This window comes from Fukomys damarensis, unplaced genomic scaffold, assembly GCF_012274545.1.
Source record: "Fukomys damarensis isolate Sample0158 unplaced genomic scaffold, DMR_v1.0_HiC HiC_scaffold_23, whole genome shotgun sequence".
Classification (NCBI taxonomy): domain Eukaryota; kingdom Metazoa; phylum Chordata; class Mammalia; order Rodentia; family Bathyergidae; genus Fukomys; species Fukomys damarensis.
This window is the reverse complement of record NW_022900935.1, coordinates 14,969,824-14,994,683: the sequence shown is the minus strand read 5'-3', so window position 1 is coordinate 14,994,683 and position 24,860 is coordinate 14,969,824. Positions and strand designations below refer to the sequence as shown.

At 41.3% G+C, this 24,860-nt stretch overlaps 2 protein-coding genes across 11 annotated transcripts in view; one reads left to right on the top strand and one right to left on the bottom strand.

Annotated features, from left to right (window-relative positions):
- The window catches only part of Yars1 (tyrosyl-tRNA synthetase 1), a 29,887-nt gene extending 16,190 nt beyond the window's left edge, over window positions 1-13,697 (bottom strand). The window contains exons 1-5 of one of the 3 annotated variants that reach the window (XM_010621522.3): window positions 13,406-13,697; window positions 10,258-10,404; window positions 9,931-10,106; window positions 3,314-3,443; window positions 1,959-2,039 (exon numbers count right to left, since the gene is read on the bottom strand). In XM_010621522.3, coding sequence (XP_010619824.1) covers window positions 1,959-2,039; window positions 3,314-3,443; window positions 9,931-10,106; window positions 10,258-10,404; window positions 13,406-13,570 — 699 coding nt within the window. In that variant the 5' untranslated portion in view covers window positions 13,571-13,697. The remainder of the gene's footprint in view (window positions 1-1,958; window positions 2,040-3,313; window positions 3,444-9,930; window positions 10,107-10,257; window positions 10,405-13,405) is intronic. The other 2 variants (XM_010621520.3, XM_010621521.3) reach the window with 2 other exon arrangements.
- S100pbp (S100P binding protein) overlaps window positions 12,887-24,860 on the top strand; it is a 36,937-nt gene continuing 24,963 nt past the window's right edge. For 3 of the 8 annotated variants that reach the window (XM_010621523.2, XM_033767773.1, XM_010621529.2), the window contains exons 1-3: window positions 13,837-13,909; window positions 22,771-22,886; window positions 23,564-24,411. In XM_010621523.2, coding sequence (XP_010619825.1) covers window positions 23,566-24,411 — 846 coding nt within the window. In that variant the 5' untranslated portion in view covers window positions 13,837-13,909; window positions 22,771-22,886; window positions 23,564-23,565. Of the gene's footprint in view, window positions 12,965-13,682; window positions 13,732-13,836; window positions 13,910-14,921; window positions 16,158-19,139; window positions 19,175-22,770; window positions 22,887-23,563; window positions 24,412-24,860 lie in introns of those variants that run through there. The other 5 variants (XM_010621527.2, XM_010621526.1, XM_010621524.2 and 2 more) reach the window with 5 other exon arrangements.

Here is a 24,860-nt window from a genome sequence, read left to right as displayed (position 1 = left end):
AAATGTTAAGTTTGGGTTCCTGCCCAAAGTATCAAAATGGTCTGTGACTGTTTAAACTGTGACCTTTCTGGAATGTTAAGCTCCGCCCCCTCTCAGGAATGTTCTATAACTCCATCCTACTTCATGGAACATGCTCAAAAGGCATGTGTTTCAGGAATTTTCTGTAACTACATCCCCTGCTTCATTGAGCGTGCTCACCTGCCCTGTAGATCCCTATATAAGGAGGCTCTCATTTCTGGTAGAGTGTTCAGACTTCTCTGAGCCTGCGGGTTTTGCTGGTGTAATAAAAGGTTTATCTCCAGCTCTCCAACTGACCACTGGATTCTCCAGTTTTCAAAGAATGACAGCTTTAGCCCAGAGCTGCCACACTGAGCTGTGGCACTTGGCTGCAACACTGAGCTGTAATACTTGGCTACAACACAGAGCTGCTCTGCCCAGCTGCAACAGTTGTACTGGGGATTGAAACCTGGATCTTCATTCTGAGCTACATATGCATCCCATTCTCCTCAACTTTTTTAGGATAGGGTCTTGTTAAATTGCCCAGGTTGGGCTTGAACTTTTGATTCTCTTGCCTCAGCCTTCCAGAGTGCTGGGATTATAGGTGTGTGCCACCATGCCCAGCTTGTTCACTATTTTTATTGTCTTTTAAAAATGTAAAAATCATTCTCAACTCTTGAGTCACACAAAAACAGGCTGTAAGTTCAATCTTTGATAGTATAATAAAACAATGTTCAACTAAAAAGTTAATAGAGTTGGGAATGGTGGTGCATGCCTATAATCCCTGAACTTGGGAGGCTGAGGCAGGAGGATCACTTTGAGTTCGAGACCAGCCTGGGCTACATAGTGAGTTCCAGGTCAGTCTCAACTACATAGCAAGACCCTGTCTCAAAAAAAAAAAAAAAGTTCGTAGAGTAGATAAAATAAGAAATATTGATTAATAAAAAATTTGCAAAGGGCCTGGGATTTAGCTCAGTGGTTTGGTCGTCTGCCTCGTAATCACAAGGACCCAAGTTTGATCCCCGGTACCCCTCCACAAAAAAATGCAAGCATTTCCCTGTTCATCAAATATATTTCCAAACCACTATTTTTAATACTGTATAATATCCCATTGTGAGGATTTTTTTCGTAATTTATTTAACCAATTCCTTGCCACTGGATATGTTTATTTCCAGATTTTTGTTTAAATTGAGAATGTCGTTAAGTACTAGCATATATAATCCTAATAGCATTTTTATTATTTCCTTTTACATGTTTCTAGAAAAAGAATTAAAAAGGATAGAAACATTTAGAGTTGTAAACTACTGGGGCCGGGGATTTAGCTCAGTGGTTCTGCCGTCTGCCTCATAAGCACAAGGACCCAAGTTTGATCCCCGGTATGGTGGGGCGTCCTGTCTTAAAGTTGTAAACTAGAATGTACATTTGTCCTACTAATGTATTCTCTACACCCTTGCCAGTATGAGGTTTTGAGAAGCAACTACTTCTCAATAGTCATTTTCAACACACTCAAGTTCTTTCCTAGAAAAGATTATAGGTTTTTGCTGATTTTCTGCTAAACCCTGTTAAACCTTATCTCAGAGATGAGCAGTTTACATAAGACACAGGACAGTGTAGACCAAATGCTCTGGGGAAGAACAGTAGTTCAGGCTGGTAGCACAAAACTGAGCTTCTAGAAAGGAAGCAAATCTGACAGGTATTAGGTAGGCTTTCTCAGGTAGCAAGTATATGGACTTTTGAGGCATATCTGGGTAGTAATTCTGGCTTAGTTACTAACTGTAAGATACTAGACAACTTTTGTTTTCTTCTACTGTTAGTCTTCTCATCAGCAGAACAAGGAAAATAATATCTACCATACAGAGTGATTATGACTGGAGGGACTAGCACATTGTAGTTCAATACATTTAGTTGCATACCTCTGGGGCTCAATGAAAACAGACCGGAAAGAGAAAGACGATACTAACCTTCTCAGCAAAGGTGAATATCTTTCTCTGATCAACACCTCCAAATTGGGCATCTACTTTTAAATACTCTTCATCCAAAGCCTGTGGAAAGAAACACATGAGCATAAACACCTGTTGTGTATGTTCCATATGGGTCTGAGAAACCAGAAACTGTCAAATCCTAGATTTTTCAGAAAGGAGAACCAGAAAGAAAATAAACAGCACTGAGACACTGTAGTTTGATCCCTGGTACCACCAAAAAAAAAAAAACAAAACAAAAAACATTAATCCGTATTGGCTGAGGGTGAGGAGACAGACAGAGATAAGAGAAGATTGAACAAATAGGAACAATCTAGATCAGGATTGTTCAATAGACCTTTCTGTGATGAAGATGTATATTTGTACTGTCTGAGATAAAAGCTACCCGTGGCTACAAGGAACTTGAAATATAGCCCATGTGACTGAAAAACTAAGCTTAACTTTTTTTGGAGACCAGCGTTGATATATTTGCCCAGGCTGGCCTTGACCTCCTGGGCTCAAATAATCCTCCTCCTTCAGCCTCTCGAACAGCTAGGACTACAGGTGCACACACCACCTTACTCAGTTAAAATTCCTTTTAATAGTCCCATATACTAAGACTAGGGCCTAACATATTCACAGTGCAAATGTAGAAAGTCTCCAGGTATAATGTAGGCAACGATCTCTGAGGTGGCAAGGGGAGATTATATTTTTATAGCAAACATTATAGAGATAAAAAAAAGTTTCATGTAGTTACATTTTCATTCCATCTTCCTAAGGTAACCAGAATAAACAGCTTGATTTGTATTTTTCTGTCTCTGTCCTTGCCTGTGTGCCTGTATAAATACAAATGTCATGTGATTGTTTTGTTTAATGGAAAATACGATCATGGCTAAAATTTATTTTCATATATCAATTTATTTTCAATTTTTATTTTTTTCAATTAAGAGATTATGATTAGCTAGACAAAATGCTGCATGACTGTAATCCCAGCACTCAGGGAGCTGAAGCAGGAAGACTGCAAGTTCAAGGCCAACCTATGCTACATAGCAAATCTGAGGATATCTTTTTAGGTGAGCTACTATCTCAAAAAACAAAAACAAAAAGGTTATGATTAACATAAAGATGTGTGAGATGAGCAATGTCTTAAAGAATAGATGGGAGGATTTACAGTCAAGTAAAAGAGCATTCCAGGAAGTGAGGGAGGAGGAAAAGGAGGGGAGACAGGAAGGAAAGCTTAGAGTCTGGTGAAGGGAATAGCAAATGCACCAGTTTAGCTGGTGTTGAGAGGTTACTTAGCGTCCAGTAGTTAGAATGAGAGCAGAAAGATAACTGTGTCTCCTCCATCCCTCAAGTACCTGCAGTCCAGGGTACAACAGACCACTCAGCAAAGGGTGCTCCACTTGCTTTACAACCTCAGCTCCAGCCTTCTTGGCATCGTGTTGCGTGACCATGGAGGACAGTCGGTACACATCCAGTGTGTACTCTCTGAAGAGGAAAGGAGGGGACAGCGGCGAGACCGGGCCTCATTTTTCAGGGTAATCTTACAGAACATAACTTCACTTCCCTGATGTTAAGACATTCAAGAGAACACTCACTGCCTAGTAGCTTCTAAAATGTGAGTGATCTTTTGCTCATCCAAAATAATACGTTTTGCTTTTCCTTTTAAAGACAATTCAATAATTTTGTTTCTTAAAAAATGCTCTATTATCCTTTGACATATTGCTTCTCTGCCATTCCCCTTCTGTTCTCTTCTTCTGGAATGCCTATTGAACACCAGAACTTGTCAATCTATTTGCCATGCCTTAAAACAAAACAAAACAAAACCCCAAACTTAAACATTGGACCCATCACCAAATTTATAAGAAAAGGACATAACAATTACTCCTGAAGCTTTTCTGAGTCCCCTTTCATGTCCCACTTCTTCAGAGTAACTATACCCTCAACATGGTGCCTCTTTTCTGTTTTTTGTACATGGTGCTGGTGACTGAACTTGGACCTCATACATAGTAGTAGGCAAGCACTCTTACCACTGAGCTATGTTCCTAGGCCCCTTATAGTAGTACTAGAGACTGAAATCATAGGCTGCGGAGCATTAAGTTGTCCAGGCTGGCCTTGAATCTGCTATCCTCTTATCTCAGCCTCTTGAGCAGCTGGGATAACGGGTGTGAGCCACTGTGCCTGGCTTCTTTCCAGTTTTGTATTATGTTTACAGCTCTAAACAACGTGTTATATTCTTACATGTTTATCTCAGTACACATATATGTTTCTGTATATATGGCCCAGAATTTCCGGATAGAGAATCTGCACCTTTTTATTAGAGAAAATCAAACTAAAGTGGTTTTTATGAAACTAAAGTGATTTTTATCAATCTTATTATTTAATTTTGTCATTATTCTAAATCTTTGCCAATTTGGTGAGCATGGAATGATTTCTTACTGTGGCTTTAATATATATATTTCTTTGAACACTAACCAAAGAAGTTATTATGCTTTTCATATGCTTATTTGTCATTTGGGCTTTTTTCCTTAGATTACTGGACCTAATTAAGTCATGTTTTTACTAGGTTGACTTTTTAAAAATGTACTTACTTGCTTTATTTTTTTGTGATACCAGGGAATCCAACTCAGGACCTTGCATTTGCCAGGCAAGCATAGTGCCACTGATCTATGTCCCTGATCCTCTAGACTGACTTTTTAAAAACAACTGATTCTGTAATTTTTGAAATATATTACTATATATTAATCCTTTGTCCATTATCTGTTATAAATTATCTAGTCCCAGTTTATAATTTGACTTTTTTTTTCTTTTTTTTGGTGCTGGGGATTGAACCCAGGGCTTCATGCATACTAAGCACACATTTGAACTCAGCTATGCCCCAATCTGTGGTTTGACTTTTTTAACCTTTTAAATTAAAAAAATTTTTTTGGTACCAGGGATCAAACTTGGACCTTGCGCTTGCAAGGCAAGCGGTGGAACCACTGAGCTAAATCCCCGGCCCAACTTTATTACTTTTACCGTGCTGAAGGTCTTTCTCTTTTGAGAGGGGAGTGTTAGGGATTGAACCTAGGGCCTGGCACATGTCAAGCATGTGCTGTATCACTGAGATGCACCTCGGCCCCAGTAAGTCTTCATTTTAACAGTTATTTTAAGGTATAGTCATCTCTTGCTATCTCCAGGGATTGGTCCCTTGGATCCCTGTGGACATCAAAAGTCACAGATGCTCAACTCAAGTCCATCTGATATAAAAATCTGTACACATCCACAGTTTAAACCATCTCTAGATTATTTGTATTTAATAGAGTCAGCCCTTCATATTTGTATGTCCTGCATCTGTGGATTCAACAAACATTAAAAAATATTTAGAAAAAAACATTCTGTCCTTAAAGACCTAGATGAGTTGCCAGTAGTGCCCCTACTCTCTGGCTCTACCTTCCTTGAAGGATTTGGATGGAGATGAAGAAAAGGGAAAAGCTCTACTTTATTCTCTGACTTTTGAGCAGTAAGCCTAGTTTGCCTTTACTCCTCACTTCCAGACTGGAAGCCAGCAGACCTGTAACTTTAGCCCAACTCACCAATTTACATTTCAGTTCTGTTCTTTTCCCATAGAAATGTTTTAGTTTGTTGAATCTTGCTATCTCCTTTTATCTATCATTGCTGTGGTTGAACAGAAGTATATCCAAGCACACATTACAAAGCAGTTATCTCTAAAGTCACTTTTGTATATTTAAAAAAAGATCAAGTGACCTACAAGACAGCATTATTTATTTATCCCACTTTCCCATACCCTTAATACTGCTAAGTTCTAGGAAAATAATAACCTTGGCTGTGTTATTCAGTTATAACAGCAGCACCTAGAATAGGTCTGGCATACTTTAAGAACTCAGTAATACTTCCCTCACCCTCTTCAGACTTTTGATGCACCCCCCACTATACTAGGGATTGAATGCAGGACCTTTGCACTGAGCTGCACCCCCAGCCCTTTGTATTTTTTAATTTGAGACAAGACCTTGCTAAGTCACTGAGTTGCTCAGGTTGGGCTTGAATTTGTGCTTTTCTGCCTTAGCCTCTTTGAGTCTGGGATCACAGGCCTGTACCACCATGCCCAACTTTCTGCCTAAATATACATATACATATATATATATATATATACATAATTTTTTTTTTTTTTTTTTTTTTTTTTGGCACCAGGGATTGAACTCAGGACCTTGTTCTTGTAGGTAGGCGCAGCACCACTGAACCAAATCACTGGTCCCTGCCTAATCTTTTTATTGGCACCAGGGATCGAACTTGGGTCCTTGTGCTTGTGCTTGTGAGGAAGGTGGTGAAACCACTGAGCTAAATCCCTGTCTGTAAATATTTTCTCCCTGCCCCCTACTTTGGAGCACCTGCTGCCTCTCCCCCACCCCCTCATACACACACATGTACATAAGACTTTACTATTTGTTTACCACTGGTTTCTGTGCTGGAAGCAAGCCTCATCAGGACAGGACCTTTTGTTTTAGCTTACTTTTGTAAACCAAGCACCTACAATGGCATTTACTGAAACAAGCAGGGCAGATAACCTGGGGGAGATGAACCAGGAGCCCTCTGCACGTGTGTGATTGGGCTTAGGTTTGTTTTTCTTAAGGCTTAGGTATTATTACCCTGAAAAGAGGCACACAATAGTGATTTAAACAATCCATTCTGATAAAACATAGTATGCATTAGAAAATGTTGAGGATGAGCAGGGTCCTGTGGGAAGGTAAGGAGACTTTGCAGAGTGAGTAGCCCACTAGGGAGTATTCTAGACAGAGGCAGTTCAGAAGGCAGGACAGGCTGCCAGGGAAAATCCAGAGAGTCCAGAGGGAGTTAGGATGACCCAGTGAAGGACAAGATAAGATGAAGCCTGGGATGAGGGCTAACAAAAATCCAGGCCCCAGGCCATGGAAACAGTAGTCAAGGACAGGGCTCTGGTGGCCTGATACACAAGGGTCCCATGTTAGACTAGTGGGATCCTCCTGTCCAAGAATGTGACAAAAAAAAAGGTGATAGATAAACTAGTACTACCAAGTCTCCATTCATATCTCTCTGAAGAGTGCTTTTTTTTTGGTACGAGGGAGGGAATTGAACTCAGAATCTTGGCATGGTGCCCCTGAACTAAATTCCGGGCCACTGAAGAGTGCTTTTCTTCTGTTTGTGATGATAATTTTAGAAATTAACAATGCTTACAAAAGTATGCTTGCTATATACCCTGAGTTCCTATGTGCACACTTTCAAGTCCAACTTTACTGCTTGTAATCCCATAGGCTGACCTCAACTTGGCCCAGAGTGATATGAGATAGTCATTTTTGTATATAAAAATCCCTAGACAAAGCGATCGCTTGGCAACCTGCCCAAGTCCTCTAGGTATTGGGAGCTTTCTGCTTTCACTCTAAAACAAATGCTCATTTCTCTCAACTGTCTACCTTGTAATTCTCTCTGGGTTGAGAGAAGAACACACCAGCCAAACAGTATTTTACCATATGATAGTGGCTCCTTAAATATCTACAATGTACATTATCTACATAATTTATGTAGATTAAATGTAAAAATGAATGAAATCTTGGGCATTCTACAGAGGGTGTAGGTTCAAAGATCTGTTTATATAAAGATTTCATGTTTTATTTAAAATATTAAATGTTGGGCCATGCGTGGTGGTGCATGCCTGTAATCCCAATACCTGAGAGGCTGAGGCAGGAGGATCGCTGTGAGTTCGAGACCAGCCTGAGCTACACAGGAGTTCCAGGCCAGTCTCAACTACATAGTGAGACCCTTGTCTCAACAAACAAACAAAACAAACAAACAAACAAACAAACAAATTAAATGTTGAGGGGGCCAGGGATTTAACTCAGTGGCGCCACACCTATCTTGCAAGCACAAGGTCCTGAGTTTGATCCCCAGTACCACACACACACACACACACACACAAAATGTTGAGCTGTATCCCAGCTATCTGGGAGACTGAGGCAGACGGATCACAAATTGAAGGCTAGCCTAGACAATTTAGCAAGACCCCGTCTCAAAAAAACAAAAGAAAACAAACAAACAAACAAAACAACAAAAAGCCTCAAAAGGTCTTCAGATGAAATGTAGAACATCAGTGAGAGCACTTGCCTAGCATCTGTAAGCCCCAGGGTTTCATGTGGGTTGGGGAGGGGTTGGACAAACAAAAAACTCCCATCAAACTCTAAACACCCATGGCTCTGTGGTTCCGCCACCTACCTTGCCAGTTCAAGGTCCAGAGTTTGATTCTCCCCATAACAAAAAACAAATCAACTCTAAACATCCAATAGGGGAAACAATAAATGAAACTTTATTGATTGAAGTAAAAAAGAAATTACTAGTAAGTGAGAGATCTGGGTTCACATCCTAACTTTCTTACTTATTAGATGCATGCATGAACTTGGGAAAGTTAATTGTGAATCTATTTTCTTATCTATGACATATGATAGAATAATGCTTGCTTTAAAAAGTTATTCTGAGGGTTTTAATACAGAAGTGACTGGGAGAGTAACATATGGTATATGTTATTTATTTAAGAAGTTAAAACATTTTTTTAAAATGTGGAGACTATGAGAAAGCATGGGGAAATTACTCAAATAACAAGTATAAAATCAGTATACAAGGGTTTGGGTATAGCTCATTGATAGTGTGCTTGCCTTGTACTCTATCTGTAAGGTCCTTGGTTCCATCCCTAGCATGGAGGTGGGGGTGGGTGGGGCAAACAATAAAAACTGTTGGAGAGGTGTGATTATCTCTAAAATTTCATCATTATTTGTTGAGGCTGGACAGGAAAGGCAGGTTGGATCATTTACCACATCTATGGCCAAAAGCCTTTGTTATGGTTATATGTATAAGGTATGATAAAAAGTATGTGTTTAAAAGATTTTTAAAATTTATTGTAGTAAAAGACATATTGTTTTTATTCCCTCTTGTTTAGAAAACACTGATCTGATTGTTCTTGTCACACTCCGAAGCAATTCTGTAAGTCCTTTTCTGTGAGTGTCTTTTTTAGTGCTGCTATGGCTGAATGAATGTCTTGAATCAATTTAAAATATTTATCATTATTTTAGTCATTCTCACTTTGGGGAAGAGCTAGAAGTGACATAGTGTCAGATTTGGTGAATAAGGTAGATGAAAATACACTAATGTTTTTATGAAGCTACCTTTTTATTCGATGTCACTTAGCAGCATTCATCCTGCTTTTTTTTTTTTTTTCCTTTTTCTAGTACTGGGGATTGAACTCAGGCCCTTGTGTTTGCGAGGTAGATGGCAGAACCACTGAGCCAAATCCCTGGCCCTATCCCACTTTTGATTATGCTCATTTTGAAGATACTTGTGAAAGAAGACTTCCAGGACTACTTCATAAAGGGGCAAGAATGATGGGATAAATGTGTTCAAAGTGAAGGGGAGAATTTTGAGAGGGATTACTGGCAATATATCTTTTACTGCAATATAATTATGTTTTGGTTTTTTTTGAAACAGGTCTCCTATAGTTATGTAGTTTAGGCTCATCTTGAACTCACTATGTAGCCCAGGATGGCCTTGAATTTCCAGCAATCTTCCCAGTGTTGGAATTAGAGGTGTGCGCCACCATGCCCAGCTACAATTTTTTTTTTTTTTTTGGTACTAGGGATTGACTTGTGACTTTGCACTTGTGAGGCAGGTAGTGGAACCACTGAGCTAAATAAATCTCTGGCCCTACAATTTTTAAAATTAAACATTCACTATATTTTTTAACACCCTTTGTATATCTACAGCAAATGAAACATTACTTCAGCATTTACTAGACAGTTTCTTTTGGTGGATGAATTAAAGAACAAAGGGAATAAATTTTGTTCTTAACAGGCAGTGCCAAACAGCTTATAATTCAAATTTAGAGCAACTGGACGCCATAGGCTTTAATTAGGTAGAAGCACCAGATCCAGGAGAGGGTGGAAGATCAAGCACCTACTTGCTGAGCTGGTAATCAGTGCCTCTGATGAACTTGAGCTTCTCCAAGGGCACACCAATGCTCTCCAGCATTGCTTTGATCATGTTCTCATAGAAACTGGTTCTGAGTTCTAGAAGTTCCCATGGGGCTTTCATATTATCCAGGTATGCATGAAGGTCCGCAAAAAGAATGGTTACCTGGACATAAGGGATAAGGGACCACCAAAATATCAGTTTGTCGAGTATCACTAAACCACAACTCCTCTCCCACCCCTGCGCCATCCTCATTAAGACTCTCTTTTTGTCTTACTCCAAGGGTAACTGCTTGGTTGATACCATGAGCTCTTACCTCACATCCTGCCTTCAAGAAATCAGCAATCTTGGACATGGGCACAAAGTAAGCCACATGTGGCCTGCCTGTGGTTGCTGTTCCCCAGTAAACTTTAAATTCCCGCTCCTTCAGTATCTCCTTTAGTTTCTCTTCCCCTAGAACCTCCTGTTGTGAAAGTAGAAGAGCTGGTTTAATGCTGGTGCCCTACCTGTGCATCCTTTACATCCTAAGTCAAGAAAAACAAAGCCATGTGTCACAGGGGTCCAGGCTCAGAGCCAGCAGGGAGGGCCAGCCATGTTCTCACTGTTGGGTACCAACCCAAGCTGATGCTCCTGCTGGTGCCCCTCCTGGGAAGTGACATGGTTGCAAGGAGGCAGGGGTGTATCTCTACTGGACTCCTAGCTCCTAGTTACACTGAACCCAGTTTCCTTCCTTTTCTGGAGGTAGCCATCCCTTCTTCTGTCTCCACTTCTTCATTTCGCGTTCCCTGTAAATGCCATACCACATAATACTGTAGGGAAGATCACAGAACTCCAGGTTGCTAATTTCAATGAATATTTGGGGGTGTGTGTGTGTGTGTGTGTGGTGCTGGAGATTGAACCCAAGGCTTTGTGCATACTAGGCAAGTAAATGAATACTTTCTAGTCATCATTTCCTCTCTGAAACTCTCCTCTTTTTTGATTTCCTTATTTTATTCTCTTAGTTTCCCTCTTCTTTTTTTGGGTACTGGAGATCAAACTCGGGACCTTGCGCTTGTGAGGTAGGCGGTGGAACCACTGAGCTAAATCCCCAGGCCACAGCTTAGGTATCATTGGTGCTGTTCCTCTTCTTCCTAATCAACAAATATTAGCAGTCTTTGGGGCTTTGGTCTTTTCTTATTCAACATTCTCCCTATTTATCAGTTGCTTAAATTATTACTCATGAGCTACTAATTCCCAAATCTCCTGCTCATACCCATATACAGACTCGTACCCATATATATATATACACCCATGTACTTATTTCCTTTTTTTTTTTTTTTTTTTTTTTTTTTTTTGTACCGAGGATCAAACATGGGAACTTGCACTTGCAAGGCAAGTGGCAGAACCACTGAGCTAAATCCCCAGCCATAGAATCATGTCCTTATTATCAACCCAATACTTCATACCCAACACATTGGGCCAGGTAACACATGTTTGTAATCCCAGCACTTTGGGAGGCTGAGGCAGAAATATCACCATGAGTTCTAGGCCAGCCTGAACTACATAGCAAGTTCCTGTCTCAAAAAATAAATAGGACTTGGGATTTAGCTCAGTGGCACTGCACTTGACAAGCACAAGGGCCTGAGTTCAATTTTTTTTTGGTACTGGGGATTGAATTCAGGACCTTGCGCTTGAGCTTTGGGTGTATTCTTTAGTTTTTAAAGACAAGGTCTCGCTATGTGTGTAGTTCAGGCTGGATTTGAACTCCCAGTGATCATCCTGCCTAGGCCAGTATCCTGATAAAAGTGTTTTCAGTGTTTCTTCAAGTGATGATTTTGGTAGGGTTTTAAAAACCATGGGATCTGGGAGTGGTAGCACTTGCCTGTGATCCCAGCACTCAAGAGGCTGAGGCAGGAGGATCACAGCTGAATTTAAGGTCAGCCTGGGCTACATAGTGAGTTCAAAGCCAGCCTGAGCTACATAGTAAGACCTGTTTCAACCACCCCCATAAAACTATGATAAACAAAAGGTATCTGTTGTCTAATTAGCAGGACTTGAAATTCTGTGTTCCAAGTCTGTTGGTGACTGATTTTACATTCTCCAAAGCTCCTTATGATCTGGACACTTAAGGGATTCTCATAACTCACGGAAAGTTCATATCACTCTAGCTTCTAAAACCTGAGCAAGCCAATTCCATATCCTTTGTGCACTGCATGTCCCCAGCAAGCATCATTTCACGGACAGAGGGCAGGAAACAAAGGAATCTGGCCAAGAGAAAGCAAGTAAAAAAACCTCTAGTGAAAAATGAAATAAGTCAGACACAAAAGGGAACATATTATAGGTTTCCAGTTATCTGAAATATTCAGAATAGGCAAATAAATACATAGGGACAGAAACTACATTACTGTTTTCTTAGGGCTTGGGAGTAGAGGTAATGGATATTGACTGCTAATGGTATGAGTTTTTTTGGGGGGGAGATGAAAATATTCTGGAATTAGAAGGTGGTTGTGGATGCACAATTATGTGAATACTGAGTTGTACGCTGTAAAACAGTGATTTAAATTTTTTGGGGGGGTACCAGAAGTTGAACCTAGGGTCTTTGCTCTGAGCTACATCCCTATCCCTTTATTTATTTTGAGATTGGGTCTCCCTAAATTGTTGAGTTGCTTAGGTTGCTCAAATTTGCAATCCTCCCTCAGCCTCCCAGAGGCTGGGATTGGTGGCAGAGGAAGGTAAGGGAATGAACAATACAATTAGTGAGTGTTTTATCAGTAGTTTGTAGCCAAATTAGCCATTTCTCTGAACTATAATTTTCCTTCTCCCCTCTGGATTTTAACGAAATACTACAATATTCTTCCACACTGAACTATAATTTTTCTCCACCCACCCCCCATCTTAACAAAATACCACAATATTCTTCTATCTGAAACCACCACTGCGCGCGCCCATTTTCCCATTCTTCTACTGGTTAACTCCTACTCCTGCAGTCCGGAACATTTGCAGGATGAAGAGATGATCCATACTCCTCAGACAGCAACACAGAGGTTAGTTCCTCAGGGGGAACCTTCCCTCCCTTCATTTCCTTCCAGTATATTAACTTACAGGGCTTAATTTCAACTGAAATGGTTTGGCCTATGGGTCATTTTTAACGTATGATCATCCCCAGACCGGCTCTGGAAGGTGAGGGCCCTGACGCATCCCTAGCACCTAGCACCTCGCCTGGCACATAAATAAGGTGGGAGTCGTGGATTGAAAGCATGGCTCCGGCACAAGGTAATGGCACAAAAGAGGAGAGCTCTCTGTGATTTCTGTGGCACCCAGGGAAAGGCGGCTTGACCGACCGACTGATCGAACAGCAGTGAGAACTACAGTCTCTTCAGAACTGCCCCGGCGCGAAGTCCCCGACCCACACATTCAGGACTGAGCAGGACCACTGGACCCGCGGCTCCCAGTTCCAGCCGCACATTTCAACCCCGAGGCCCGACCTGCAAGTTCCGGGTGATAAGGTGCAGTTTCTCTTCCGGGCTGGGAACGTCCCCCATGGCTCCGTCACCTCTACTTCCCTCGCTCAACCGGCACCCGCGCCCCTTCCTCTGTCGCCGCCGCCGCCGCGTGCCGGGAACTGTCACGCGAGTCCCGTCAGGTTGCATCAGCTGAGCTCTTCAATCGGCTTACTCGGCCTAGACCCTTTGCCTAGCAGTAGCTAGGAAGGAGTCAGGAGCAAGGGAGAGTCGAGCGGGTCGATGAAACGGGAAGGGGCGGGGCCATCAGGTGGAGTAGGCGGTGTGGAGGGCGGGGTTGCGCTTCTGTGGTGGGTGCATTTCCCTTGGGGGCGGGGCGGTTTCTTGCCAATCATTGCCTGACTGCCCTCCCCCTGGCGTTGGCCCGGCTGCCTCGGGGTGGGGGAGGTCGGGGAGGGGGCGATAAAATGGCGCAGGGGGCGGAGTGAGGCGCAGTCGTTCGCCCAGGCTTTGGCCCGGCTTCCGGAGGTGAAGAGCGGGAGGGGTACACGGTCGGCGTTCGTCGGCTGGGCGGGGGTTGGGGGCGCCTGTTGCTTCTCCAGGGGGTTGCACGTCCCGTTGAGGGCCCCGTACGCCCTGTTGAGGGGTAGGGAGGTCCTCGCTGTGGTGGGAGAAGGGCTGGTTCTCGCCCCTGAGGTGGTGGCGGAGGAATGTCCCTGCCCCCCGTTCCACCTCTGCGGTCCAGCGATGTCCCCTCACCCTGCTGAGGAAAAGGAAGAGGGAGGCTGTGTGGTCGTTGAGAGGCCGGGCGCGCCGTTCCTGCCCAGTTGGGTTAAGGAGGCGGGAGATGCCACTACCTCAGCCCGCCGGCGGGAGGGTGTTGCTAGGCAGAAGCGGGATCACGGGCTTTCCTTGGCCCCGGCCGGCAGCGACTGAGAGGGTACCCACTCGCGGGAGAGCGGGCCGGGGCCGGCCGAGGTGTGACTGCACCCCTCAGGAGAAGGGCGTCCCTCCCGGGTCGGCCGAGGGGCCAGTGTCGCCCCCACGTGGGGGAGGGGCGGGGAGGAAGCCCGCGCTTCTCCTAATTTCTGCCGGGAGGCGGGAATCTTCGTCGTTCTGGGGAGGGAAGTGCAAAGGCCCCGCCGGAGTGTGGCGCCACCTCGCGGCTGACACCTTTGGAGGCTAGCAGGGGGAGGCCGAGCGACCGGCTCCTTGGCGAAGATCTGCACCACCTTTCCTTCTGGTCATCAAGGAAGGTGTACAGGGGAGGCAGTTGGTACCCAGGGTGAGCCCTCAAGAGGGCCCAAAAGTGATTCAGTTGCTCACCGGCTGCCCTAACTTCATCTCCAGCTTTTTTGTGGGTTAGGCGCTCCAAGCTTTAGCATACTCGTCTTTTTATTTTATTTTTTATTTTTAATTTTTTTTTGGTTTTGTTTAGGCGCTCCAAACTTTAGCATACCCGTCTTTTTTTTTTTTTTGGTACCTGGGATCGAACTCTGGACCTTGCTCTTGCAAAAGCAGGCGGTGGCACCACTGAGCTAAATTCCCGGCCCAGCATACCTGTCTTTTTTAAAAAAGAAACCTGTTGCTGCAGCTTAGTGATACATGCTCTCTATGCCCGTGTGGGAGAGGAGTCCCTGGTACCCTGATGGTAGTGAAATGTTAACATAAAGCTAAAATTTCCAGCCCTAGGTGGTTTTCTACCCTACAGTGTTTTCAGTTATCTCAAAAAGAATTGCAAAATTTTCACAAATAATTTCATTTCACTTTTTAAAAAGTTGGGCCCATTTTATGAATGATATGAGCTGTGTACTTCATATACTTATTTTACCTGGGAGAGGCTGGAAATCAAAGGCCAATGAGAAATCTTGTCCTTTAGGAATAATCCTGGCTGTTGACTGTCCCTGACCTAGCATGGTAATAGTTTTGGTTTTAGAGCCTTGAAAGAGGATGCGGGGTTGTATCTGGTGGTGCAGTTTTAGTGGCCTGAGTATAAAGGCTTTGTGCTTCAAGGCAGTAGGTTTTCTGAGGTAAGATAAAAATAGAGAACCAGTTTCTGAGGTTGCAACCAGGAGGTTAGAGAACAGAGGGGGTGGTACACTGAAGTGTGAAGAAGGGGGTGGACAGGTAAGAGAGATGTGGAAGGACAGAATAGGGTCACACAGGAATGGGGAGAAGAGTTATAGAATTGGGCAATGGGAAAAATATTCTCCCCTTAAAAATAAAGGGGTCCCCATTTTTTAAGTAGAGTCTACCCAGGAAGTGTCAAGGAAAGCAAGGGGTGATGTAATGGCACAGAGGTAAACTGAAACTGCCTTGGGGAACTTCATTTCAGAGCTTCAATTTTATCTGAGGGGTTTCCTCTCTTGTAAGTCACAAATTGTGAGTTTTCATTGGCATAGGATTTTTAGGTTTAGAGTGATTTCACAAATATTCCCTCACTTGATCCTTATTTGATCCAGTTAGCAGTATTTATCCCACTTTTCAGATGAGTATTCTCATCTGCATTGTGGTTCAAAGACTTGGGTTTCTAAGGCCTCTGGAATTTAGTCCATTGCTTGTATGTTGGATACTTCAGCGACCATTAATTTGAAGAACTTGCCTGATATTTCAGATGTTCGTCCAAAATGGTCTTTAATTAGAGACAGTATGGTCAAATGCTGTGTTAAGTGACTATCTGGCTTAAATAAAGCACACTGAATAATTTCTAAATCTTCAAAGTCTAGGCACAGTGGTGGTGAACCCTGGCATGGCTGTCTTTCTAAGACAAAAGATGGTAATGTATGAGTTTTTTCTAAACTAAAACCTTAGTATTCAGGTTTAATTGCAGTGTTGGTGGTACTTTTGCAACAAATATGTGGGTTCTGGGTTGCAGTTTGGGCATTCCTCTCTACAAGGTTTGCCCTCACTGGTCTCGGGGATGTTCCCTATCACTTTAGCACTCTTTCTCCTACCATTCCTGTGCTTAAGACTTCAGGGAATGTTACTAGAGTGGAATAAAATAATGATAGCTTCCACTTACTTATTTTTTAGATTGTGCCTGTTTGTGCTAACTGCTTTATGTTATGATTTCATTTAATTTTTGCAAAAATCCTATGAGGTAGATGTTATACTGTGAAGTTCAACTTGGGGGGGGGTACCGAGCATAGAACCTCAGGATCTTGTACTTGCTAGTCAGGTGCTGTACCACTGAGCTAAATCCCTGGCCCTCTGAAGTTCAATATTTGCAGGGAAGGACATTAGAAACTTGAGTGTGTTCATTGTGTCTTTCCCACTGACTCCATGCCTTAAAAACTTTTTATTAAGCATTTTAAGCATATAAAAGTAAGAAATAAGCTGGGCATGGTGGTACTTGCCTGTAATCTCAGCTCTGGGGAGGCTGAGGCAGGAGGATTGCCACAAGTTCAAGGTCTGAACTACATATTGCGACCCTGTTCCCCCCCCCAAAAAAAAAGGTAAAATAATAATGAATACCTTTATACTCAACTTTATATTATGTTGCCATATTTGTTTCTGGTCTTGTTGGATTTTTTGTTTGTTTTGTTTTTGGCACTGAGGATTGAGACCAGGACCTTCTACAAGTCTGGAAGCCATTCTACCGCTAAACTATAACCTCAACCTTATTGTCCATTTTTAAGAAGCAAAACATAGCCAGGCACAGTGGTGCATGGCTGTAATCCTATTTACTTGGAAGGCAGAGGCAGGAAGATCACAAGTTCAAGGACAGCCTGGACAATTTATTAAGCCCCTATCTCAGAATTTAAAATAATAAAAAATTTTTTGTTTACGTTTTTAAAATTTTATTGGTACATTTTAGATGTACATAATAGCATTCATCCTAGGAAGTTTGTACCTGTGCATATCTTGCTTCTTTTTTCCGTTTCCCCTCTCCTCCCTTCAACCCCTCTTCTCCTTATTACTAATGCTTTGTTTCCAGTTTTTCTTTCTATTCTCTTGTTCCTTCTTTCCTTCCCCCAAACCCCCTTCCTTGTTCCCCTTCTCATTTGCACATTTTTAAATAAACTTTAAAAAGGGCAGGAGTTGAAGTTCAGTGCCCTCTGGGTTCAGTCCTCATTTACTGATCCCCCAAAAGAAGCCAAACAAGCTGACAATCCCACCACTTTGGGAAACTGAAATAGAATCACAGGTTTGAGCCTAGCCAGGGAGCCTGTTGACTTCACAGGGTCCTATCTTTAAAAAAAGTATGGGAATGTCAGCATGAAGGTCCTTCGTCTGATCCTTTCTGCCACAAAAACAAAAAAGCTACCCATGCCTCCTTGCTGTTCCTCTTCCCTCCCCAGTATTGAAGGTAACCACTGTCCTGAATTTGGTGTTTCTCATTCCCATGCATGTTTTTATAATTTTATGATATAACGTACAAATATAGATGGTGGTGTTTTTTACCAAATTGAAGCAGAAAAAGATGGTAAATTTATAAATTAAGATACTCAGTTGATTCTGGAGGCTGAGGCAGGAGGATTGCTGTGATTTCAAGATCAGCCTGAACTACATAGCAAAGACACTGTCTCAAAAACCCAAAACCAAAAAAAAAACAACAACCTCAAAAATATATATCAGCCAGTTGCACGTGTAGTCCTTATTTGGATGCCTTTTTTTTATTTTTTGGTGTGGTTTTTTTTTTTTGGTTTTTTTGAGACAGGGTCTCACTGTATAGTTGAGACTATATAGCCCAGGCTGGTCTCAAACTCACAGTGATCCTCCTGCTACAGCCTCCCAAGTGCTGGGATTACAGGTGTGCGCCACCATGCCCGGCTGGCTGCCATTTTTTTAAAAGCTTGAAATAGTATGACTAAGATAATTGGAATTTGAACTGGATATTTTATAATAAGGACTTCTTGTTTACAGATAAAATGATGTAGTGCCTGGGGTTTGCTTCAAAATAATCTGATAAAAAGGGAAAGAGCTGTGGTTGACAGCTGTTGGGACTGAGTGAAGGGTATGTGGGGTGTCATTGTGTTACTGTTATATATGCTTTTATAATTAAAAAAATTTTGGTGTTATTGGGGATTCAATCTACAGCCTTTGCCCTGAGATACATCCTTAGCCATTTTATGTTTTATTATTTTTTGAGACATGGCATTGTTAAATTGCCCCAGCTGTGTTCATACTTGGGATCTTCCTGTCCTAGCCTCCCAGAGTACTTACAGGCATGTGCTGTTACATCAGGCCTGTCTATGTTTTAAGTTCTCTATAATACATTTTTAAATCTGTATTTCTTTCTTTCTTTTTTTTTTGGTACTGGGGATTGAAATGGGGACCTTGCACTTATGAGGCAGGTGGCGGCACCACTGAGCTAAATCCCTGGCCCTGTATTTCTTTTTTAAATGCATATTAATGTGTTGTTGCACGTGATGGTTACATTCATCATAGGGAGTTGTTACATGTACATAATACATCTTTTAATGTTTTATTTTGTACAGGGGATTAAACTCAGGACCTTGCACTTGCAGGCAGGCATGGTGCCACTGAGCTAAATCCCTGGCACATCTTAATTCTTTTTACTTCCTCTTGCCCACCAGAATTTTTTGTTTGTGTGTGGGTTTTTTTTTTCTATTTTTGGGGGATGGGGAGGATCCCAGGATTGAACTCAGGACCTTGTGCTTATAGGGCAGGCACAGTGCCATTGAGCCAAATTCCCAGCTGTTGTGTGTTTGTTTTTGAGACAGGATCCCTCTATGCAGTTCAGGTTGTCCTTAAACTCACTAATGTAGCCTAGGCTGGCCTCAAACTCTTGACTGTCCTGCTTCAGCCTCCTAAGTGCTGGGATTACAGGTATGTACCGCCACATCTGGCTTCCTTCATAATTTTTGAAAATGAGGAAAGAGAATTATTTGTGTATAGATAGAGTACATGTGGATTTATAGAGTATTGTTTTGCATAAATTTTCTATTTGGAACTTCTTAGGAAGAAGCTCAGAAGAACCAGCTCTGCCTCTAGATGTTATGTGGCATAAGGATTGATGATTGCAGTGGTTGTAATTGTATTGGTCCTATGTGTGCAAGTAAAGTTTGCGAGTACTATAATGTTTTTCTTCTAATAATGTTTGGTCACAGTCAGAGTAGTATTCGTAGTGTTCTTCTATTTCATTTGGGAGGCTAAGAGCAGCCTTGCATGTGTAATAAGGCACCTTAAATTATTTTTTTCCAAGAAGCCAAAATCCCTTTTTATTTTTTAAAGCCTTTTTGGTACCTGTATATTCCCTAGATTATTTGAGTATACTGAATTTAGAAGGTCTAAATTTAGATTCTAGCACTGCCATTTGCTGACCAACCCTGGGCAGATCTATCACAAAGTGGTAGAAAAAAGTTGGCTTTCTAATTAAACCTCAGTTTGGGTCCTTAGTCTAATGTTATTAGCAAGTTATATAAAACCTCTGAAGTTTAGGACCGGGGATTTAGCTCAGTGATGCTGCCGCCTGCCTTGCAAGTGCAAGTACCCCAAGTTCGATCCCTGGTACCCCCCAGAAAACCTCTGAAGTTTAGTTTCTCAGTAGTGAAAATTAATTAAATACTCTAGTTGGCCATGTGAGTATTTGGACTAGACCTTTTAGAGATGTTGGGATGAGGAGGCAGTAGCCTAGGAAGGACTTCTAAGTAGGAAGGATTTCTAAGAAATAGAGCTACTAAGCTCAGTACCTGTGATATTTGTGCTTGACAAATAAGGTTTCGTAAGTTAAAGAAATTTCCAAAAGTAAATCCTTTTTCTTATTGCTGCCTAAAGAAGTAACTTCACTCTGTAAAATGACTGAGTCACTAGACTAAGAAATTACTTTTTTCTTCATTTAGAGGCACCTGCACCAATGTCTGGAACTCTCACAATAATTGTTGGACTTTTTCTGGGGGGTGGGGTGCGAGGATTGAATCCAGACCCTCATCTCTTACGCCTCACCAATGCTTGCTGTGCCACTGAACTACCTACTCCCAATTGGAAGGATATTGATTGAAAAAAAATTATTAGTGGTTCTGAGTTTAAATATAAGGGAAAACTTGTTTACTTTGATAACACTAATTTTACAGAGTTGTGTTGAGAGGTTACAATTGTAAAATCTATTTCATACTGTCTGGTTTATAATAGGTACTTAATATTTTTTTCCTTTTTGTCCTATCACATTTCTAAACTCAGTAAAATTAAGTGGGTCTCTTCTAATTCTAAAATCTTATAATCTCCCCCTTTTTCTACTCTCTTTTCACTACTTTATTGTCCGTACCGTTTATATTGTCTCATATTGGTGCTTCATTTCTCCCTCTCTCCTTCCCTTCCTTCCATTTTTGATTGTCTGTGAGACAACATTTCACTTTTTTTTTTCAGGCTGGCCTTGAACTTCTTATGTAGAGTGAATTCTTGGCACTCTTCTTTACCCCAGCCTCCCGAGTGCTGAGATTGTAGTTGTAATCTGGCTATTTTTCTTTTATTTTTATCTTTTGTTACTAAATAGGAATTAATCCCAGGGACTCACACATGGTAAGGAATGGCTCCACCACTGAGCTACATCCCCAGCTTTTTTAAAATTTTTCTTTGAGACAAGGTCTCACTGAGGTGCCAAGGCTGGATTTTATAATCTTCCTACCTCAATTTTGAAATACTTGGGATTACAGGCTGTGCCACAGTGACCTACAAAACCATATTTTTATTTCTTGGAAATCATATAGAGGAGGGCTGGGGATTTAGCTCAGTGGTTCCGCCGCCTGCCTTGCAAGTGCAATGATCTGAGTTTGATCCCCGGTACCAAAAAAAAAAGAGGAAATCATATAAATCATATAGAGGCATTTTATATAGCTCAATGTTGTATGAGATTGTAGCTCAGAAAGTATATTTTGAAAGAGTACACACATTGAAGAAAGAACTCAAGATGTGATTATAGAAGATAGTAAGTAGATGGAGGAAATTTCAGTTAGAACAGCAAGAAGAGCCAGGTGTGGTGGTCTGCATTTGTAAACCTAGCACTTAGGAAGCTGAAGCAGAAGGATCATGAGGTTTAGCCTAGCCTGAGCTACATGTCTCAAAAAGCAAATAAACAAAAAGATGAGGAATTTTCTGATTATTGAATTCAGTGTTTAAGTATTTAATATATATATATATGAGATATTTTCTTTTTACCACCTTTCCTATCTAAAAAATGATTGTAGGTTAGATCTGTCATTAGCTGTTTACAAACTATATTTTAGTCCTAGAAGTAAATACTCAGGGGCCAGGGATTTATCTTAGTGATGCTGCCCCGGCCAGCGGGGTTCGTTATTAGTAGGGCTCGAGAAGGGGACCACCCAGATCGGGAACGGGAACGACACAGAAAGACAGGAACCAGACAGAGCTCTTTTAGTGGTCAAAATTTGACAATTTTTATTTCTCACACAGCAGCTTTTATGCAGGCAGGGATGAGCAGGGACTTTCCTGGTTGCTAGGTTACCTAACCTAGGCTGGTCTAGCTAGATAAGGTAGGGCATGGCCAGAATGTCGCCGGGAGGGGTTAGAATGTCCCCGGGAGGGTGTAAAGTTCCTATCAGGGGCACACACACACACACAAGGTGGAGGGTCACACACACGGAGGGTGGAAACGCACATAGGTCTTGGTCTCCAACAGATGCCACTGCCTGCTTCCCAAGCCCAAGGTCCTGAGTTTGATCCCTGGTACCACCCCCCAAAAAAGTAAATATTCAAGTAAGAAGTAAAATGCTGACAAAAGTTTCCCTGGACTTCTGTCTTCTTGTGGGTTATAGTAGTCTTGGTTCTGTATTTGGATCTCTACAGACCTTCTCTTTGCATTTTGTATAGATTGAAAATGAGATTTTTGTATGTGTTCATGGTTAATTTTTAGAATTTGATGGAATTTTAAACATTGCCCAGCCTAGGTGTGGTAATGCATGTCTAATCTGAGTGCTTGGGAGATTGAGGCAGGAGGATCTCTTCAAGTTCAAGGCCAGCCTGGGCTATATAGTGAGTTCAAGGCCAGCCTGAACTACATAATGAGACCCATCTCAAAAAAATATTGCCCAGTCTTCCTTCTGTACTCTTTCCCATTTTATAATCCAGATGGTTAAGAGGCTAGTGGTTAGCACTAGTTAGTGACAGAACCAGGAGTACAGTCTGAGTCTTTGGATGCCCAAATCAATATTCTACCTACTCAAGCAAATGATAGTCTCAAGAAAGTACAAATTGTTGGGAGGAACAAAACAAGTTCCTTACTTGCATAATTTTTTCCTCTAAAGGTTTTTCTTTGGTGTTCTTGACTCAAAAAATTCCAACTTTGTGGTATTTTAAAAATCAAGATTAAAATTAATAGATGGAGCACTTTGAAGCATAATACAGTTGACTTTGTAATTAGCAGAGTTGAAAGTGATGAGAAGATCCTTTAATTTTCTTTGTGCCTGCAGGAAGGTGGGAGTCAATCATTTTGACAAGTCTCCTGAAAAGAACAGCTAGCAGGAGCTGAAATCTTTTCCATTTGGTCTCGTGGCAAAGGCAGAGATTGCTGTAACAGCTTTACACAGTATGAAAGATATTTATCTTCCTGTATTCTTGTTTTTTTGTTTTTTTAATTCTAAGAGTTACACATTTTTTAAAAATGTAAACTAGATATTTTACATAATATTTGTTTTGTTTGTATGTTATAGATATGATTCCTTGATACTACATATAGAACTACTTCATTATATTTTTAAATAATTGAAAAGCATTCTATAGCATAAATGTCCCCATGATTTTACTGAACATTTCTTTTGATGATAGATATTTACTAGGTTGTTGCCAGTATTTGGCTGCTTTGAACATCCTTGTGTATATTTCCATGTGTATTTCTAATAGGTACTTCTGTTCCTATTCCTCAGAAGTGAAATTGCTAGTCAAATGGTTTTGTCAAATTACTCTTTGCAAAACATTTTGCTGACTTATACTCTTACTCATACTGTATAAGAGTGCTTATCTTGCCATATCCTTACCAACCTGGATTTCATGTCATCGTAATATCATTTTCATAAGAAAAAATACCTTATAATATAAAATGTTTAAAATATATTTCCATGATTCTGATAAGATTAAATATCTTTATATTGTCTCAGTTGTAAATTACAGGGCAAAGAATTTGAATTATTAGGATGCCACATATATAGTGGCTTCATGTGGTTTAAAGTTTCTGTTCCTCAGTGGAACTTCCTCTTCTTTATCTAGATATGATGTGCTCACTGATGCCCTCTGAGCAGTCTGCTGGTGCCTCTTTCTTACCCCAAAACAATGCCCCATTTTCTTGGAGCTCCTTGGATGAGGATGAATTGGATGACTCTTTGCTGGAGCTTTCTGATGGAGAAGAAGATGACGGCCATTTCAGTCTCACTGAGGAAGAGATCGAGGAGCTTCTGAAAGATGATAGCTCATCAAATGAGGAAGAGATTGAAGAATTCTTGAAGGATGATGAGCCATCAAATGATCAGGCAAATGGAGAAAAAAGGAGTCAAATTCTACTTGAAACTCCCCAAGAAAAAAGTTCATTGTACAGCTTCAGACCAGTACCTGAGACCCCTGGCCTCTTCAAACTACCTCAACTAAATACAACAGTTGGTCATGAACCAGCTCCTACTAAATCATTAAATAGGCATCTTGTACTAGAAAAGAATCATATAAAAGTGACTGTTGTTGCACCATTTGATCCAACAGTTTGTGATCCTGTGCTTGATAAGAGTAAGACTGATTTATCCAAAGATACCAAAAAACTCTCTTCCCTTGGAGAAGAGATGAGAGAATATGATCTTACCCCAAATGAGAGCAGAGTTCACACTGAATCTGAAGAGATCAGCCCTAACATTTCTGCTTGGGATGGTACCTCTTCTTTGAACAGTACCTTTCAACAAACTGTCTCTGATAAAAATACACTTGACAGTAAGAAACCTACACCTGTGTTCTCTCAGATCTCAGATCATTCAAAAACTCCTTCCAGTACAAGTTCATCCTGGAAAAATAGTGGATCGCATAAACTACATTGTGAAATGAGGTCTCCAGTTGTTTCCAGTTCATCAAAGAGAGTAAGTACATTTTTTTCAAATTGAAGAAAGAAATAACATTATTTTCATTCAGAAGAGTTCCTCTATATCTCTGCCTCCATACATATACAACTTTCCTTGCTATAGACTTGTACCACCTTGATGCATGTATTACAATCTAGCAGAGCTTTATAGTCAAATAAATTAGGGTTTTAATCCTTACCAGAACTGTAACTATGGTCTAATTATTTAGCTTTCATGTTCCCCAATATCTGCTTCTCTCTCTCTCTCTCTCACTCTCTCGTACAAAGGATGGAAAGTAGGGCCTTATGCATGGTAGGCAAGTGCTCTGTGCCACATCCCCAACCTCTCCTTGACATTATTATCTATAAATTAGTGAATACATTTTATAATATGAGGATTAATAAATGACATACGGGGCGGGGGATTTAGCTCAGTGGTTCTGGTGACTGCCTCACAAGTGCAAGAAC